The sequence below is a fragment of the Dermacentor andersoni genome, chromosome 8 (assembly GCF_023375885.2).
Source record: "Dermacentor andersoni chromosome 8, qqDerAnde1_hic_scaffold, whole genome shotgun sequence".
Lineage (NCBI taxonomy): Eukaryota > Metazoa > Arthropoda > Arachnida > Ixodida > Ixodidae > Dermacentor > Dermacentor andersoni.
This window is the reverse complement of record NC_092821.1, coordinates 87,434,580-87,452,013: the sequence shown is the minus strand read 5'-3', so window position 1 is coordinate 87,452,013 and position 17,434 is coordinate 87,434,580. Positions and strand designations below refer to the sequence as shown.

The 17,434-nt window shown below is 44.3% G+C and overlaps 1 protein-coding gene across 4 annotated transcripts in view; it reads right to left on the bottom strand.

Moving 5' to 3' along the window:
- Window positions 1-3,216: 3,216 nt before the first annotated feature.
- LOC126529390 (josephin-1-like) overlaps window positions 3,217-17,434 on the bottom strand; it is a 30,130-nt gene continuing 15,912 nt past the window's right edge. For all 4 annotated transcript variants that reach the window (XM_050176988.3, XM_050176986.3, XM_050176985.3 and 1 more), the window contains 3 exons: window positions 15,983-16,108; window positions 14,589-14,769; window positions 3,217-13,197 (listed from right to left, as the gene is read on the bottom strand). In XM_050176988.3, coding sequence (XP_050032945.1) covers window positions 13,006-13,197; window positions 14,589-14,769; window positions 15,983-16,108 — 499 coding nt within the window. In that variant the 3' untranslated portion in view covers window positions 3,217-13,005. The remainder of the gene's footprint in view (window positions 13,198-14,588; window positions 14,770-15,982; window positions 16,109-17,434) is intronic.

Here is a 17,434-nt window from a genome sequence, read left to right as displayed (position 1 = left end):
TTACAACACTCCGCCCTAGATGGCGCAGAGTCGCAGGGAGTGCGAAAGAGGTCTCCTACTGCAGTACATGCCTCATAACTAATTTCTACGATGGCAATATATCGCTATATTAATTCAACATTGACACATTACCGTCGACAGTCATCGTGAAATGGGTGCTGCCACATTTGTTCTCGGTAAAACAATCCACATACAGCGCTTTACAATTTTCAGTGTATAACCAAAATTTGCAATGGTGTCTGGTGAGGGGTCCTTAATGGCGCGAAAAGCGACTTCGGCTATGCTGCACCAGCTGCAATGCATTAGAAAGTGAATAAGTTCTCATACAATGATGCTACTGACCCTTATATTGCCATTTGGGAACAGCTTCAGGATCAGCCAAAATGCATTTTGTAACAGTAAAATTGACTTTCGGAGTTGGTTTACGAAAGCGGTTGCAAACCATACTATACGGAGCTTTTCAGCAGACAAGGCATGTTGAAGCAGCAAGTTATCTTCTGATTATGCAAGTCCTTTAAAGTTAAATATGTCTGCGATTTTGGTGAAATTAACTCTACCTACATAAATAGTTGCTTGTATAGGTTACGTCGTTTATCTGCTGTGCAGGCAGTCCTTGCGAACAAGTAGAGCCAGCAAAAAAAAGAAAAAAACATGCCTTTCACAATTTAGGTATATAGGTTTATATAAAAAACTTAAATGATCAATTCGAAGATAACATTATCTTGATTCCCTAAGACTTTTGTTTTGAAATATTCATTAAATTTGAGAATCAGTAGGATAATTTCGCATTCATATGCGATAGTCTACACACCAAACTGCACGAAAGTGTTTGTGATGTAGTTGCCAGCATGTCATCTGGAGACCCAATCTCTGATGTTGGCAACCAGTCAAGCCCGTGATCTGACGCACCAACACAGAAGCCGTTCATTGCTCCGAACATACTTGCCACGACGACTTGCTGTCCGTCGCGACATCAGCTGGCAGCGAACTTTTATCCCAGCCGTACAACACAGCTAGACCTAACCAGCAGTGCTTCCTTCAGTATCCAGCAGCAAAAGTTGCTGTTGGATGCAGAATTGAGCCCCCCCATTGAGCCCCCCCCCCCAAAAAAAAAAACCACCCTCAGTAGCTGCCATTACGCCATGTTTTCGACATGAAATCACCCAGCCAACAAAAGTGCATGGGGAATTGGAGACATAATAGCGGAAAAAATTTTTCATAGCCTGCACACATCTGCATTATGTGCGTGTTATGTGTTCGAAAAATTGACTGAGACACCACGAAGCGTCTGAAACTTCGCCCACATATTTTACATTGGTCATATAGGAAAGGAGTGTGGAGTGTGGCTTGCCGCCAGCACCGACACTCACTGCCGCCTGAAAAAATGACCCTGTCCCACTGCCTAAGCAATGTGCATGCATCACTACCATCTGAAAAAGCGACCCTGTCCCACTGCCTAAGCAACGTGCATGCATCGGGGTGGAAAGGTGTTGAAAATAAACAACAGACCACGGAAAAAAGAGCAGTACGATCCAGGCTCAATTCGAGAGGCTTGATTCGGTCAAATGCCGAGCTAGATAACATTTAGATTTTGCGTACGACAAGTTAGGGGATGCCAATCGGTGGCCTTGCAAGAGTATGTATACGAACGAACGCAAGCCGGGTCCCTACGAGGCAAGTCCTTTTGTCTCTTTGGGTACCAAAGACCTGTTTGCGTATGCAAAATCTAATCTAAGCTGCTGCACCACGCTATGCCACTGTTGATACTGCGGACCGAAAAACGGCGCTTGACGACTTAGTTCCGCTTGTGAAAGCCCCAGCAACTATGTCGGCACACGGTGGGCACAACCTTGTTTAATATATTGCACATATGTAGCAAGATGTAGCAGGGTTTGCCTCTTCGCGCAACGGTAGTATCACTGCAGCACACACGTGCTAGATTCTCTACAATTGAGCAGACATGGAAGATAAGAGTTTCGCATGAAGCGAGGATGCTACCATCTAAAGCTGCCTCAATGTGTAATTGACAGAAAGTACAGCATAGGAGTATGTCGGATGTACACTGCCGTCTGTACAAACTCTCCACAGTTGATCAAAAGCAACCAGTATCAAAGAGGTCATTACAGAAAAGGAGGCCATCTGTGAAGTCCAAACATTTTGTTGCTATAACCGCATCTTGCACGACCTTATGCACTTTCGAAACAATGTAACAAGCAATGGCTATCACTCTAACCAGCACTACTAGGCGTTTTCTTTAGGCTGTATAGAATTAAAAATAAAAATAACATTGCCTGCACCAGATAGCACAACCGGAGGAGTATTCTGCAAGAGTCCACTTAGTGGACTGTCCATTTCGGCCGCTGCTGAATGGCTAGGGCTGCTTGTCTCCTCCTCCCTCGCACGGTTGCATCCAATCAGCAGCGGCCAAAATGGACAGTCCATTAGGTAGACTCTTACAGAATACCCTCCCAAGTACTCCCCGAATTGCATTACTTGAAAAGGTGGACATTACTTGCATGAAAAACTGAAATACATACAAGACTAATTTAAAAAATTTAACGCATCAAGTTTCAACCTAGCAATTTAGACACATATTGCGATTTGTAGTCTGCGAGCTCACAACGCGCATCCACTTGGAACTAGTTCTCACGATCACATCACTTTTGCGATAAATCATTCCTAAAGTGTGCAACGAAATACACTGGCATTCCTTACTTTTGTGCTTCAATGTATAAAATGGCACTGGAGCAGAACTGCGAAATTTTACTGCAATTTTCATGTTGCATACCTCAATACATGTAGCATGCTTAGAATTCAAGTGCCTTAAAAGATATGCTTTGCAAATTAATCGGCTACAATGCAATATGTGCTCTAATTATTATATAGTTAGTTCTGTTAATTAGTCAATAATTTCAACTTTATAAGCAAATGAAATCTGCACCTTTGAGAAATCCACTTCAAGGAATTGAACTGGGTTAGCTGCCACAGGCAACTTTAAAAATGCAGTATAATGAAAAAGAAAAAGCACTTAATGGTAATGTGATATGTATAAGCAAAATGCACTGTAAAGCTGTTTTGAGGTAAAATATTACCCCAAACAATGCAACAACAAGCTTAATTTGGACATTGCTGGTCATTCGTCGAGGGATTGTTTTCCTCTATATACAAAGCTGAGACATGGCCGTCTAGTTTCAAAAAGAAGACAAGCACACTGTCTGCGAAGAGAAAAAGAGAAAGCATTTTAATGGAGAAGTGGCCGATAGTTTTCTCCTATACAGTGAGTAGATCTTTTCAAGAGTAAAACGTCAGCTTGGTCAGTTCCCAGTCTTCAAAGACCTTTTCACTTTGGCAAGACAGTGCCAAACAGTGCAAAGGTCAAGAATAATGCTCAATTCGCGTGCACTTCGACAGACAGGCTCTCTCGACTGCAATGCTTCATCGTGGGACAAGTCATTCATGTGGAAGGAACAATGTATGCGGGCTTTGTCTCGCTGCAACAACTTTCAGCCAGTGACAGTGAGAAAGGTTCCTCCGCTTTGCCACGATCATTTCCCAAAGTACAGCCCTTGTCAAAGGTAATTAGACTACTACACGTGACTGCAGGTCAACACAAGCTGTGGGGTCTCCCACTGCTTTAAAGCTTTCAAGCATTGCTTGAAAGCTTGGAAAACTTAGGGGAGGCAAACACTGGCCTTCAGCTCCCACAGCTTTTAAACACCAGAAAGCAACAATTCTATACCAATTAAACTTTTTTTTATTCTCCACCAAGGGCTGGACTAGCACACCACCTTCACCTACATAATCATGATAATCGGGCCATCTGAACACCAGGTGGTAAGGCAGAGTTAACCAAAGAACATTATGCCATACTGTCCCACGACTATTGCAGTAGTGGCACAGAAGTCGACTACAACCACGCATGTGGTGGCTCTCTTACTTTCGACATGGACTTTGCCTACAGCCATGATTTTTCACAGGGTCGCAATTAAAGAAAACTCTTCCATGAGAACACGACAACGTCAAATTTCGGTATTAGAATATCTTCGGTGTTAGAATACCTTCTGGATTCAAACGAATGCAGACATGGTGTACACCCATTACCGTTACTAGTGGTTAAACCTTTCAGGATGGTGAGTGAAGCTGTAGAACTCCAGGAAAAAAAACAAAAAAACATGCAGCTAAGACCTATCCTTAAATCACTAATCATGGATATCATTTGCAACATTGCCGAGCTCCAAGCTAGGACTAACAAGATGCTATGCAGGCTATTCGGCAATGCCTAAAATTTCAGTAGGACATGTGGGAATCTGAGTGTGCAGACAGCAAACTTATGTTGCAAGCCATTTAATAAATAGAATCTGCACTCCCCGACTTATCGTCAAAAAGAAAGTAGCATGCTTGGATATCTATGCAAAACCGCTAGTGCTGAGCATTACAAAAATTTCTGACTAACAAGACGGAACTTTCCTCGGGGCTATGAGCTGCAAGAGTGATAAGAAAATAGGGAGAAATTCTTGGGAGAGAACAGAAAGAACTGGCAGTTTTATGCAAGCAAACGCCATCAACCCAAAAATCTCACTCTACAATATGTTAGAAAAACGAAAATCAGTATGAAGCAGCTTCCATTTGCTTAAACGATCTTTTTTGTGTGTTTCAACTCCCCTTTAATGCATATCTTACAGACTCAAATATACTGTTAAGACCCTTCTCTTTAACGAAAACTCTCTTCATGCTTGGGTGGTACGTTAATCTAATACAGCCTCATAAATTCAAAGCAGCACAGAGGATAAAAAAGAAAAAAGAGAATTGACATACATGCACAGCTGCGCCAGCTACCAAGTGGAGCCTTAATGGACAGGCCACAAATCTTTACACACCAGTCAATAAAACTTGCAGTTCGTTGCAAGCGTGTGTACTTCCGTTTACTGTCAATTTATTTCGTGCTAGCATAATTTGAAATCATGGAAGTCAACCAAAATTGCCATCTCATTTCACTGCAGACAAAACTTCAGATCAGTCACAATCACCAGCAGAGTAAAACACAATGCAAAGCATGTAACATGTCGAACCATGTTTTTCAGTCACTGAAGGCGAACTGTGCGCAGTTTACACGTGCTGGCGGTAGGTCACAAACACAGGAGGAACCACCTTTAAAGAGTGCCGACACCACTGTCACACGCTTATATACAGAGTCACAAGCTGCAGTGGTCATAGCAGTGCAACACAGGCCCATATCTTTTCCTGCTTAGCATTTATCTGAAGAACTATTCGCACCATGCACCAGAAAGTTTATAAAATCACCAAAACGTTTTTGTACAAAACAGCAGGAGACATGGAGAAACCTTCTTGCGTATAATTTCACTTTGCCTAAATGGACCTTAATGACAATTGACCGCCCACGAGAGCCAGTCAAGGAGTAACGGCAAACTATGGTATCTGTATTGTGAACTAAAAATGCCAGGCATTTGAAACTTGCAGGCATGGATGGATAAGGCATGCCTGTTGAAAGTGCGTTGGTGCAACGCAACAGGTGGCAGGATGCACGTAATTGGAAAGACCTTGCGCTATCAAAAACAATGGATAACTGACCAGACTTTTGTGTTTGGGGTGCGTGAGGCCTCTGCCAGAGACCTCCGGTTACACCTGTCCTACATCAGCGAAAGTATGAGCGTGCAACCGCATTTAAATATGGGCGAACGCGAAGGGGACAAAGATTTGAAACTGCTGAAGATGTCCGACAACCGGGCCATTTCTGGTTCAAAGCACAGTGAAAAAAGCCCTTTTTTTTGCGATGGAACATAGAATTTTGCGTACCATTATGTGGAGTTGCCTGGAAAAAGAAATGGAACGGTTGATCCTGTGAAAAAAAAGTATTTGCAAGAGTGAACTCCGTACAAGCACCATAGGTATTTGCCGTTACTCTTTGCAATGCCCTCATTTATCTATTGCACACGGCAGGTCCTTGCATCATCAGAGCAGCCTATGCCACTGGCCAACAGCACGAAATGGCCACTTACAGCTAAATCAATATCGCAAGCAGGCCGACAGGAGAAGAGCCTCGATTAGGCAAAATACTCTAAAACATCTGTCACATACAAGATTTTTTTTCTGTACACGCGTTGTGGCTAAATATATTTACACATCAGAAAGAGGGGGGGATGGCCGTGGATGTGACGCTCGGAGCAATGCAAAAAATCTGAAATATTCCTCCGACTCCTCACAGCAGTGATCAAGTGTTAGCTGAAACAAGCGCGAACATGTGTTTGCAGTATTGGTGTTAATTCCTTTGTCACCTGTAGATGAGCCTTAACACAGACACACACACAAAAATAGCAAAAAGAAATGAGTTATCCTTTACTTCTTGGTAGCACTGTGCTGGCTCTTTCACCAAAACGCTCGATTCGCCCTTGCAACTTATAGTGGTTTTAGGAAGATTTTAGTTGAGTAATTACTGTTCACCTTTAAAAAGTGCAGTTTTCAACAATTTATGGCATATACTTATTCCTAGGCAACTTGGCTACCACGCAGGTCTGCAAGTGCGAAAACATGCCAATCTCGTTGGAAATCAGTTTAGAAAATTCACTGCAGCACAAGGAATTCTCGAAACAGAACCAATTGTCGCAAATCATTACGGGTTTTAGAAAAATTCAGTAGAGCAGTGGTCTAAAATGCAATCGATTCATGGCCCACTGGTCACACAGTTGCTAAATTTGCAGTGCCGCACAAGGTGACAAATGTCTTGCACCATTTCAGCGATCCCCGCACTCGCAAATCAACAAGCCTTGTCCCCTTTTGCCACTTCTATGCCCAACATTAACTCCATCTTAGAGCGTTGAGGCTGACTGACTACAGTCTGTCGATTACAAACGAGACGTGTTATGGCATGGAAGCTGGCGTGACAATGGCTGTACTAATCACATTTAACATCCCAGTTGTTTTCGCACTTACGAAAGCCCTGTTCTCGTGCAAAAGTTACACAATGTGGACACACCTTGGCCCACCAATCTATCACATCAGACTGACTTAATACTTGCATCGAGTGTCCTTCTCCAGATGGCTCACAAAGCTGTCTGACGTGAACTAGTTAGCTCAGGCCCACGCACTTACTGTGGTAAACTTCAAGCTCTCTGCAAAGTACCTCAACATTATAAAAAGCACTCACTGTCAACGATAACCCTGAAAGAAATAAATAACGGCAGAATACAATAAAAATATAATCAGGGTCACACAACCAAGGCAAAGTGGCAGTAAATACAGACTGCACAGTAATCGGTCAAGTGCACGTTGTTGACAAAATATCCCAGAAGCTAGAAAAGGGCCTTCGCCTTCAAATGTGGCAGGCTTTATACATGTAGTACAGTCGAGCATAATCAAGTTGCATCTGACATAAAAATACCTTCGTTATATCTGATATTCATTACAAGCATATATTCGTTAACTCTAATATTGGTGAGAAATTTAAAATTTACTTGGTTATATATATTCAATAATTAGTTATATTCGTTTTCGTTACGCCAGGCTTCTATTGCATCACAATTGAGCACTTGACTGGGTCTGCACTAAACTTCCAGCTTGCACTTCTGGATAGTCGCCAGGGATTACCGACTTCTGGTGGCATCAGCCTTTAAGACCAACACAATGGCACCCGCCTTGTTTCACAAAATTCTGGTTACGACCAATACGCATGTGCTCAGAGTGTCAAGAAAGAAATTAGTGTCAAAGGCAACATTGAAGTAGAGGCAGTGCCACGAAAACTTCAAAAAAAATTTTTAATGAGAAGCTCTGGCTCATTAGCCTACTCTTGTGCTCTGGACGGGCTTGCCACATTCGTGCTGTCTTACATGCAGCTGTTTTGAATGAGTGCAGGTCATTCGTTATCATTATACGCTTGTTTTGTCAGTGTTTCAGATACATTTGGCTCGCACCCTATCCCCTCTCACTTCCAAGCATTCATCACAGATGGCAGCACCATAATGTGTAGGCAAAATTTGAAAGTCCTGCTTCGCTTTGCTGCTACTGGGCAGAATCACCGCGTGCACATTTAAATATGCTTTCCGTGTCGACAGTTAGTGCCACCTGCTTTTAGGAGCAGCAAACCCAAGAACAACAAGAGAGTCAAGATGGATGCCTTGTCATTTTATGGGACGGCGCTTAAGTGAGTTCCCATCTTTTTCTTCAATTGGCGCAACGAATTGGGCTTTGTATACAAATGAAAATTATGTGATGCGGAAAGATAAGGTCTAGGCTTCCTTTTTGTGCAAAATTTGTTTGAAATAACTTCAGGACAAGCATGCACAATTATGAGCATGGCGCCTCAGGCCGTTCCAATTCTGCTGCACTGTTCAGTCCAATGCCTACCTAGTGCTTTGGGCAGCATCATACATTTTTCGTTAACTTTACAGAACTTTACGATTATTCTAATCGCAGACTCGGAATGTCTACCTAGTCAGCTGAAGCATTGTTGAAGAGAACTGCGAACGGGAATGTTTCTGAAAGACTTTTCCGACGATGAAGTCGATGAAACACTTGACGCAGCCTTAAGTTTTACTTTAATAATTTCTCCAACTAATCGAGAGATTGCTTCTGGTTTTATTTTTAGATTCTTTTAATTTCGCCTCTGCCAACTACGAATGAAAATCTGAACCACTCCATCAGCAGTAGTGACGAGGAAGAGGAGATTGAGCCGCAACCGACAAGAAAAAAAGAAAACCCACGTGAAACGGCTTAAGGAGAACTTTAAGCCAATTGCAACAGATTGCTGCCTCACCTCTCCAGAAAGGTCGACACCACTTGAGCCGCTGGGAGTATTTCGTCAGGTGATTCCCAGATATGATCTTCTCTGAGCTCGCGCATTTCACGAATGTCTACTTGCTGCAAACAGATGGAATTGAGCTGGAGCCACACCTCAGGAAATTAAGGTGTTTTTCGGCATCATGTTTCTCCTGGCAATCACCAAAGTGTCTCGGGTACGAATGTACTGGCAGTAGAGGACCGGAATTCCCTCTACCGCTGATGTAATGTCCTCAAAAATGTGTTTCAAGCTAGGGAAATGCTGCCCGTAACTAACTGATCAATCCCACAATGAACAGGTTTTGGAACATTGCGCTCATTGACGATGCAACGAGAAGGCGGTGTCTCGAGCTTGAGCTTTTTCCGAACAACGGCACTGACGAACAGACGATCAAGTTCACCGGAAGGGTCATTGCCAAACAGTTTGTCAGAAACAAGCCAAACTTCGAGGGCATAAAGGTTTTTGTTTGCTGCAGTGTTGATGGTGTGGCACACGATTTCAAGCTATATCGAGGCAAGGGCACTGCAGTGAGTGTTGATCATTACAATTTGCGTGCTTGCTGGTTCCGTAGTGATGCGCCTAGTGGAGCGTCTTCCCCATGGGCTCAATACTAGGTGCTACAAGGACAACTACTTTTCGTCCGCAGCTCTCTTCTGCGAGTAGAAACTTCTTGGTATTTTGGCATCTGGGACAATTCGATCCAACCAACTACTTGACCGTCCACTTAAGAGTGACCAGGAGCTCAGGAAGAAAGGCCGCAGAGCCCCTGACTACAGAGTGACGGAGGACAAAGATGTCGTCATCGTTAGTTGGCACGACAATGGCCCCGTCAATATGGTCTCCACAATTGTTGCCGTCGGAAAGACCAAGAAAGTAAAACGATGGAGCGAGTCGCTCAAACAGAACATTGAGATTGATTGCCCGGAAGCGATTGCCGCTTAAAAAGATTTCACAGGCGGCGTGGATAAGCTTGATTTTTTTTAATGTCTCTCTACCCTCTGTACACCAGGACAAGAAAGTGGCCGGTTAAGGTCATTCCCTACTTCATCGGCTTCACTGTTTGTAACAGCTGGGTTGAGTACATTCGTGATGCAAATGCTGAGAAATCGCCCAAGAAGGAAGTGAAGGACGTTTTGGCCACAGCTTGACTGGAAGCAGCAGCACTGAGCGCCCCAGAAGAGGACGACCTCTTCTCAAAGTTTTCTCAGAGGTTCCGGTACCCCAGCTGCGATTCAAGGTCCCAGATCCGGTGCCGAAACTGCGACCTCTTTATGTGCCTGAATGCAATGAAGGACTGCTTCTACGAGTTGTACGCAAGGAAATAATGAACGAAAGCTCTACAGCACCGAAACATTGGCATTACAAGTTGATTAGTGCAGCCAAAGTGTGCAAATGATTTTTTTCTGTTCCTTAGAGAAGCTACTACATAAGTGTAGGCGTTAAGGTGCGGTGTGCACAATTGTGCACGCAACAAACAAGATATGTATATTTTTCAGGGTTTGCTAGATGCTCAACAGAGTTCCTCCTGAAAAGAATGATAATTTTCTAGGCTGTTTATCTTAAGTGCCTGAAGGGGTTATACAGAAGATAATTTTATGGGAGTAACCTGAAGTGCCTGAAGGGGTTATACAGAAGATAATTTTACGGGGGTAGCCTGAAGGGGTTATACAAAAGATAATTTTATGGGGGTAGCCCAAAGTGCCTGAAGGGGTTATACAGAAGATAATTTTATGGGGTAGCCTGAAGTGTGTGAAGGGGTTATACACAAGATAATTTTATGGGGGTAGCCTAAAGTGGTTATACAGAAGCTCGCCAACACTTGTGTTGCAGATGAGTGCAACACGTTGCATGCAAAAGGAAGAAACATATGTGAATAAATAAAAAAATGTAAAATAAAGGAGTGGCATGATCTTGTCTAGGTGGGCTCCTAGGAATAATGAATTGCAGTTTTTCTCGTGGAGTTGGGAACAAATTGACAATGTAACAGGTGCTTTGGTCGATGCTAGTCGTATCGGCAAAACGCCAAACATTACATGTACAGGCTACATGCAAGATCGAGGCTGTCGCTATCATTTTCATTCTGCGAATTATAATTCTCACAATTTATGGCAATTTTACTGCTGCCAGGCTTCGGCATCCGAAAGAAGACAAAGTTCTTACCATCTTATATTGTAGAAAAAGAAATAAGGGACAGGGAAATATGATAAGAAAAGTTATTCCTGTACTGTGAAATGCCCCCTGTAAAGTAAGAGAATCGAGCATGTGACACAAAGCACCACACTGCTGTAATTACCGGGAAAAAAATAAGAAGGGCCAGTGGCCGTGTTTTGTTAGTGAAAGAGTATTCAAGGTTGCCAGGAGTGCAGCTTCTTGCTCCATCAAATGAAAACAGCTAACTGGTGGTCAACTGCCAGTGGCTGACCCCGCCTGCGTAATCACTGCATCACTTCTATCACTATGGCACACAAAGCTGCATAACGAGGTGCACGATTACGATTCAGCATGCGAGCCGACATACGACCTGCCGTACCAACAGCCCCATCCGACAACCATCTGATAAGTTCCAATAGTCGAGTAGCTATGTGTAAAACCTGCAGTACGTCGTATCGGACACTGGACTGCACAATGCGTCTCCCGCTTTATTTTGTCGGGGCAAATGAATGGGCTGCGATACGTAAGACCTTTCCATTTCCCACTAATTTCGTGTCTCCATTGACAAAACCACTCAAACGGCATTACAAGTAATAATGCTCGCCATAACGAAAGTGTTCGCACACCGGTACGGCTCCCAGAGAAGCTTATTTGCAGACATGCACGAAGGCGAAGGCTGTGCTGCTGTCAAGGCTAAGGCTTAACACCAAACTTGATTTTGGTTTATAGAGCTTCCAAAAGCCAAAGTGTATGTACAAGAGGAAAAACCGGTGCTCATTTCCAAAAACCTTAACATTCCCATATGGCCCTGTTATTTACATATATTTTGTTCTCGTCATAACATTGGGACTCAACGCCGAGACAGTGCAACTTCGGGCATTACGAACGTGCCCGGGTTTCTTTTTCACAGCGACTATGTGAATGACTGGTTAGAGCAACGCGAATCAAGACACGGGATCCCTTTATGCAATGCACTCATCTCAGAATGTGGCAGCGTCGAAAGCCCCTTGGGCTTTATAATTGTGACGAGGCTGGCCTCCCGAACACATTGGATAAGACAAAAAGGCAGTTTTAAATATTGATTCCATATCTCTCATGTTAGCAGTGAACGATGCTGGTTAAGAAATAAAACAGACCACAAAAAGGAGAAACAAAACAGATGACACCGTTGATGGCACAATGAAGTGTTAAGAGGTTCCCTGATGCGTGTGTAACATCTGTGCGAAAACACCCTGGGCATCCTTCTGCATCGAGCTTACTCCATAACATCAAAAAGTCCCAGCCAGCCATTCGTACGACTATTATGCTCATAGAATTTGCGAGCACTAGATCACTCAGACCCAATCAACAAAACAACGCAGCTTCAGCGATGCTTTTGACTCTAGCCGCCGGAGACAAGTTAGGCCTAACTGACAAGAGATTCGTTGCTGTTCACGCACACAGGCACTGCTCAAGCTTCTTGTTCATTTGATCGGCGCCTTTGCACGTGCTATGGCTGTGCGGAGGGCGCAGAATTAAGCACTGGCCAGGAAATTTATCATCGTTCATCAGTGGGCGACTACTTCAAACTCCAAAAACAATCTCGGTTGCCACTGTGCCGTCGGTACAGAAAGTAAGCAAGGCAAAAGCACAGACAGTTTCACTGGGCAGGCACGTTAAGTGTAGGACATGTGAAAGAGCTGCTCGCACCCTTGCGCATATAAAAAGCAGACAACAAGTCGCATCTGCTTAGGCGATGAACAAGAACACCGGATGAAGAAGCTCACTTCAGCAATGCGGGGGCCTCTTTTTCATGGCTGGCAGGCAACAGTTCACCACCTAGCACGCGGTGACTTGCACCGTGCTAGCAGACGGCGCACTGGGGCGGACATCACTGGATGCTGGTGGCAGACGACATGGCATAGCCATGTCCAGCAGAATGTAGAGATCCCGCGGATGGGAGATAGCAGTCCTGAGTTCTCCTTTTTTTCCCCTTCCCGTCTTGTCCTGCCTTCCGGGTCCAGACGATTTCTGTTGGGCACACTTGGGTCCCGCCGCACTATACTCGGTAGGCAACATCACTTCTACCGCAAGTTCGTCCGCGACGTGTGTTCACGTGGTGCCATGCTCTGCTGCGATGGCTGCCGCGGAGGCGTCGGCTTTGACGTCTCGATGTAGCAGCCCTTGACCCTGCCAATGTCTTGCGTGACCACGATGAAGATCTCTCGATCCTTGCACTTGATCTGCTCCCGCAGGTACAGGAGCAGCTCCTGAGACTGCACAAAGAAAAGTGTTGGAGCAAGGTGGGTATCAAGAGATGGCTGGGCATGACACCGTAATGTTAAATTCTGCCAATATTCTCACATAAATTTTGGGCCTTGCCGTGACTGACTGCTGATTGCTGTACTCAAAAGCTCTCTCACGTAGTGCTAAGTTAGATGCAAGACTGACAATAATAGGCTGTCAGAAGTACATTAAGATCGAATAAATTTGACCCTTATTAATTAGGAAAGTGAAATAACCCAGACTTGGCCTGTGGTCTTGGCAAGTGTACGCATTATTTGATGTAATTAAACTCACTAATTTGGATGTATTCTGCTGCGTACCGGTTTACTTGGATGACCCCTTCGAGGCACCGCAAAACGAAAAGTGCCGCTAGCGTCCAAGTGAAACAAAGCAGTGGAGTCTTCACTGCATAGTCATCAGCAGGTCCTGTACAGTAACGACATGAAGATGCTTCCCGCCCTTTTTATTCTTGTATCTAACGCTGCATGTGATACCGAATTTGTAACCAATGGTAACCAATAATGCTAATCATCGTAACCAATAACCGCATTGGTTATCTTCAAAACTATACATGGTTGATGTCATTCATTGTGTTGATAGTGACCACAGATTGACCTGCAGCAGGTGCAGCACTCAGTAATTTTTTGGTTTCAATGCAGGTTGCACTGAATGCAACAAACACAGCGGATGATTAATGGAGATTCTACTGCGGCCTGCACGCTGGAGTCAAACCCATCATCTACGTCGTCACGGACTATCTTCTTTTGATTAACTCACTGACAGAAAAAAAAAAAAAATTAGGATGCGCAAGCAGCATTGAAAAGCAGGTTACTCTGATAATGTGGACCTCAGGCAGTGGCTGCACTTCGAAGTCACGACGCCCTCACCTCTGCAAGCATTTACGAGCCACAAGAGGACGAGAATGGCACCCTCCGCACTGATCTAGTGCAAAACAAGACGCGAGGGTTGTGGATCTTTTCGCTAAATAAAGGCAAATTTATATAGTAGATATAGTAACCATTAGTTTATTGTTTCTTTAATACACATTAGAATTCGACATTTGGTTAGTTCGACATTCTTTATGGTCTTGTAAAATAAGAACTAACAAGGTTTTACTGAGTATATAGTTTCATAGCAGTGCACATAGTTGCATAACATCACCTATGGTTGCACAGTGGCTACTGACTCCTACAATACAAGTCACTCGGGAGCAGCAGTGTGAAGGATAGGCTTTTCTTTCAAACATTAAGGAACAGAAAAAAAAATTCTGTATTCAATTTGACATACAAATGCTGCGCTCAGTGAAATGTTCATGTTCGACTTTATTAAAGAACATCGTTATTTGAGCACCACCTAAGAAGTAGAGCTGGTGGAAACCAACCTTGCCAATGGGGATTGGTGCCTCAAGCTTCGAGTCGAGGTTGTAGAAAGTGCCGTTGATCTCGCGCACGGCAATCCAGTGCTTCCGGCTGAGGGGAAACTGGAGGAAGCCGAACTTCATCTCGCTCGGCACGTTCAGGATGAAGCCCACAATTTTGTTGAGGTCAATGCATGACGGATCCCTGCCAGTCGTAAGCACACCGACGGGGGATTAGAACGGCAAGATGGGGACGTATCAAGAGCAACAGGAATTGGCAGAGTTGTGACCGGAAATTCTGAATTCAAAATTGCCGACTATTAGGTTTTGGTGCATGCATCGAAGTGTTTCGGCGGATATAAGCAGCGGCCACTGTATAAAATGCACCTTATCTCAGTGCAAAGCTTATAACGTCCTGCAGTGTCCCGCAGTAAGTAATGTCCCGCAGTGACAACGCACAGCCCAGAACAATATTTGCGCAATAATGTCAGCCTCTGGGAGGCCCATAATAAAGAGGGAATACACAACGAAATTTATCAGTGCACAAATATGTAGTACATAAATAAAGATAGTCTTACAGTGCGTTAAACTACAGGTCAAACTTGTCACAATAACATACAGCCGAACCTTGACACAACAAAGTCAACTCGGGAACGTACCATGGACAGTCATCAGCTACCGAGGCTGTGCCCTTGTAGACGGGATATTAGGTATAAGCTGCTCAGGGAAACCATACGTAAGCCCAACGTTCCATCCGTTTGATAACCGAAGACAAAAGCCCAAGCTGCACGATACGGGTTTGTATGCGTTCATTTGACGTTCCTTTTTGTCCTTTGTTCCCACACAAGTCACGAAAAAAATCGCCCCTCTAAAGAAAAACTCATTTTGGCTGTGAGTAACTTTGTTAAATCACATATTTTGTTCAGGTTTTATATGCTCCAACGGCAAAAATTACGTTGCAGGTTCCTAGAACACGTCCGGTGGGCACCATCTTGTTTGTCAGCACAATGGACAAGCTGCTGCAAAAATACTCGAACAATAATTACGAGATCAAAAGCATCGCTGTGTTACAATTGTTAGAAGCATCACTGTGTGCAATAGACATTGCACTGAGAGCAGTTTTCTTTTGTCTTCTAATGAAATACAATGATGGTTTCATAAGGAGTGGTTGAGTACTGGTGTCAGAATTTAAATGAGGAGTACCTTCGTCATCGGGCAAGTAACTGAATGTCCCGTGAGAGTCTAACTGTGTCCTGCATTCACCTCAATTTCTTGATTACTAAGGCTATGGTTGCGATAATACTGACGCCTTATAGATTCTCGAGCTCTAATCCATCACTTTAGCATGACTTCATATTTGCCCTTTATTGTCCCTGTAAAACCACGCAGGCGATCGATAATGGCAAAACAGCACGCACTTGCGCTTGTCGAACCAGATGGCCTCGTATCCGCGTAGCTGCAGGGCGGACATTATGACGTTGACATCGTAGTTTCCTAGGCCTAGCATGCTCTTGTGCGGGTTGACGAGGTGGTCGGGTGACAGGCTGCACAATGGGGGGGAAAAAAAAAGAAAGGAAGAAAAGGAGAAGGACACCAATGCATCACCTTTGTAGAACAAACACCGCTAGTTAGAAGCATTTTGCGTACTGTCAAAGAGGTGGCCAGAGACCATAACCTATGGAATGTCATGCCTCTGCAAATGAACTCGAAACTGTGATCTCTGGTCGGTATGGTTATGCAGGAGAGCTCAAGGACGCTTTGTAAGCTACCAGCCAGTGACAGATCCGATTATACTAGCCCTTCCAAGTGACAATTACTATATATGCAGAAATTTATGTTTGAACACATTTCTTGCAACCTCAGCATCAATAGAAACAGACAGCAGCAGAACACATTAAAATTTTTTTCAGTAGGTATGATAACATCCACCTATGAGTTAGCAGGAATAAAACAGAACAGTCGGGCTAGTTGGGCGATTTGGACAATGGATCATGATCCGTTCTTTAATGAATCAGCAGGAAATTCCCACTTGTGGGGCACATTCTTTGTCCTTTTCTGTCTTTGTCTATTCTGCACCATTGCATCTATAATTATGTATCAATTAGTCCAAGCCACAGCACTATTACATGTTTTACAAGAAAATGTTTTCATTCAGCCCATGAAAATGCATATGGGGTGCAAGTCTCATCAACTGCTGCATGCATGCACACACATGCATCCACATCACACACACAGCAGAGCTCCTCCTTAAAGGGCCCCTCACCACGTCTGGGCACTAGCACCTGACAATTACACTGCCCAGATCACGTGGCAAAGATTGTTTGCAAGGCATGCCAAGATGTCTCGATTGCAACACCAGCTGAGAATTAAAAAAAAAAAAAGTATGCAAGCTCTTGTCCTCAAAGGAGCCAATAGGATGGCAAGCGGGTGACGTAGTGTGCTATGGCAATTGTGCGTCCCATGCACAACCTCTGCTGCGCGAACAACTCCCAAATTCCTGTCAAAGGCAGAGTGCATAGAACCGCCTTCGGAAATGCACCGCGCAGCAAGGAAACAAGGGGAGCGTAAAAAAGAGGCACGGGAGGTCGGGGGGCCGTGACAAAAGTGACACTCCTACCCAAAGGTCAAACGACGGAAGTGATCACAAAGTTTAATGCTGCGCTCGAGCTCCTTGCACGGTGTTCAAGCAATATGCAGAGGCGACACGGCTTGACACAGTACGAGAGGGAACTGCTACAGCGCAGCAGGAGCAGCACTCCTGCAGAAGCCAGGCGTGTCGCAATGAGGAATGCCGGCAGCGGCATTAGAGGCATCGCCTCTTGGTGGTGCATGAGAATGATGGAAAACCGTTGGCATTTGTCAGTGCGGGG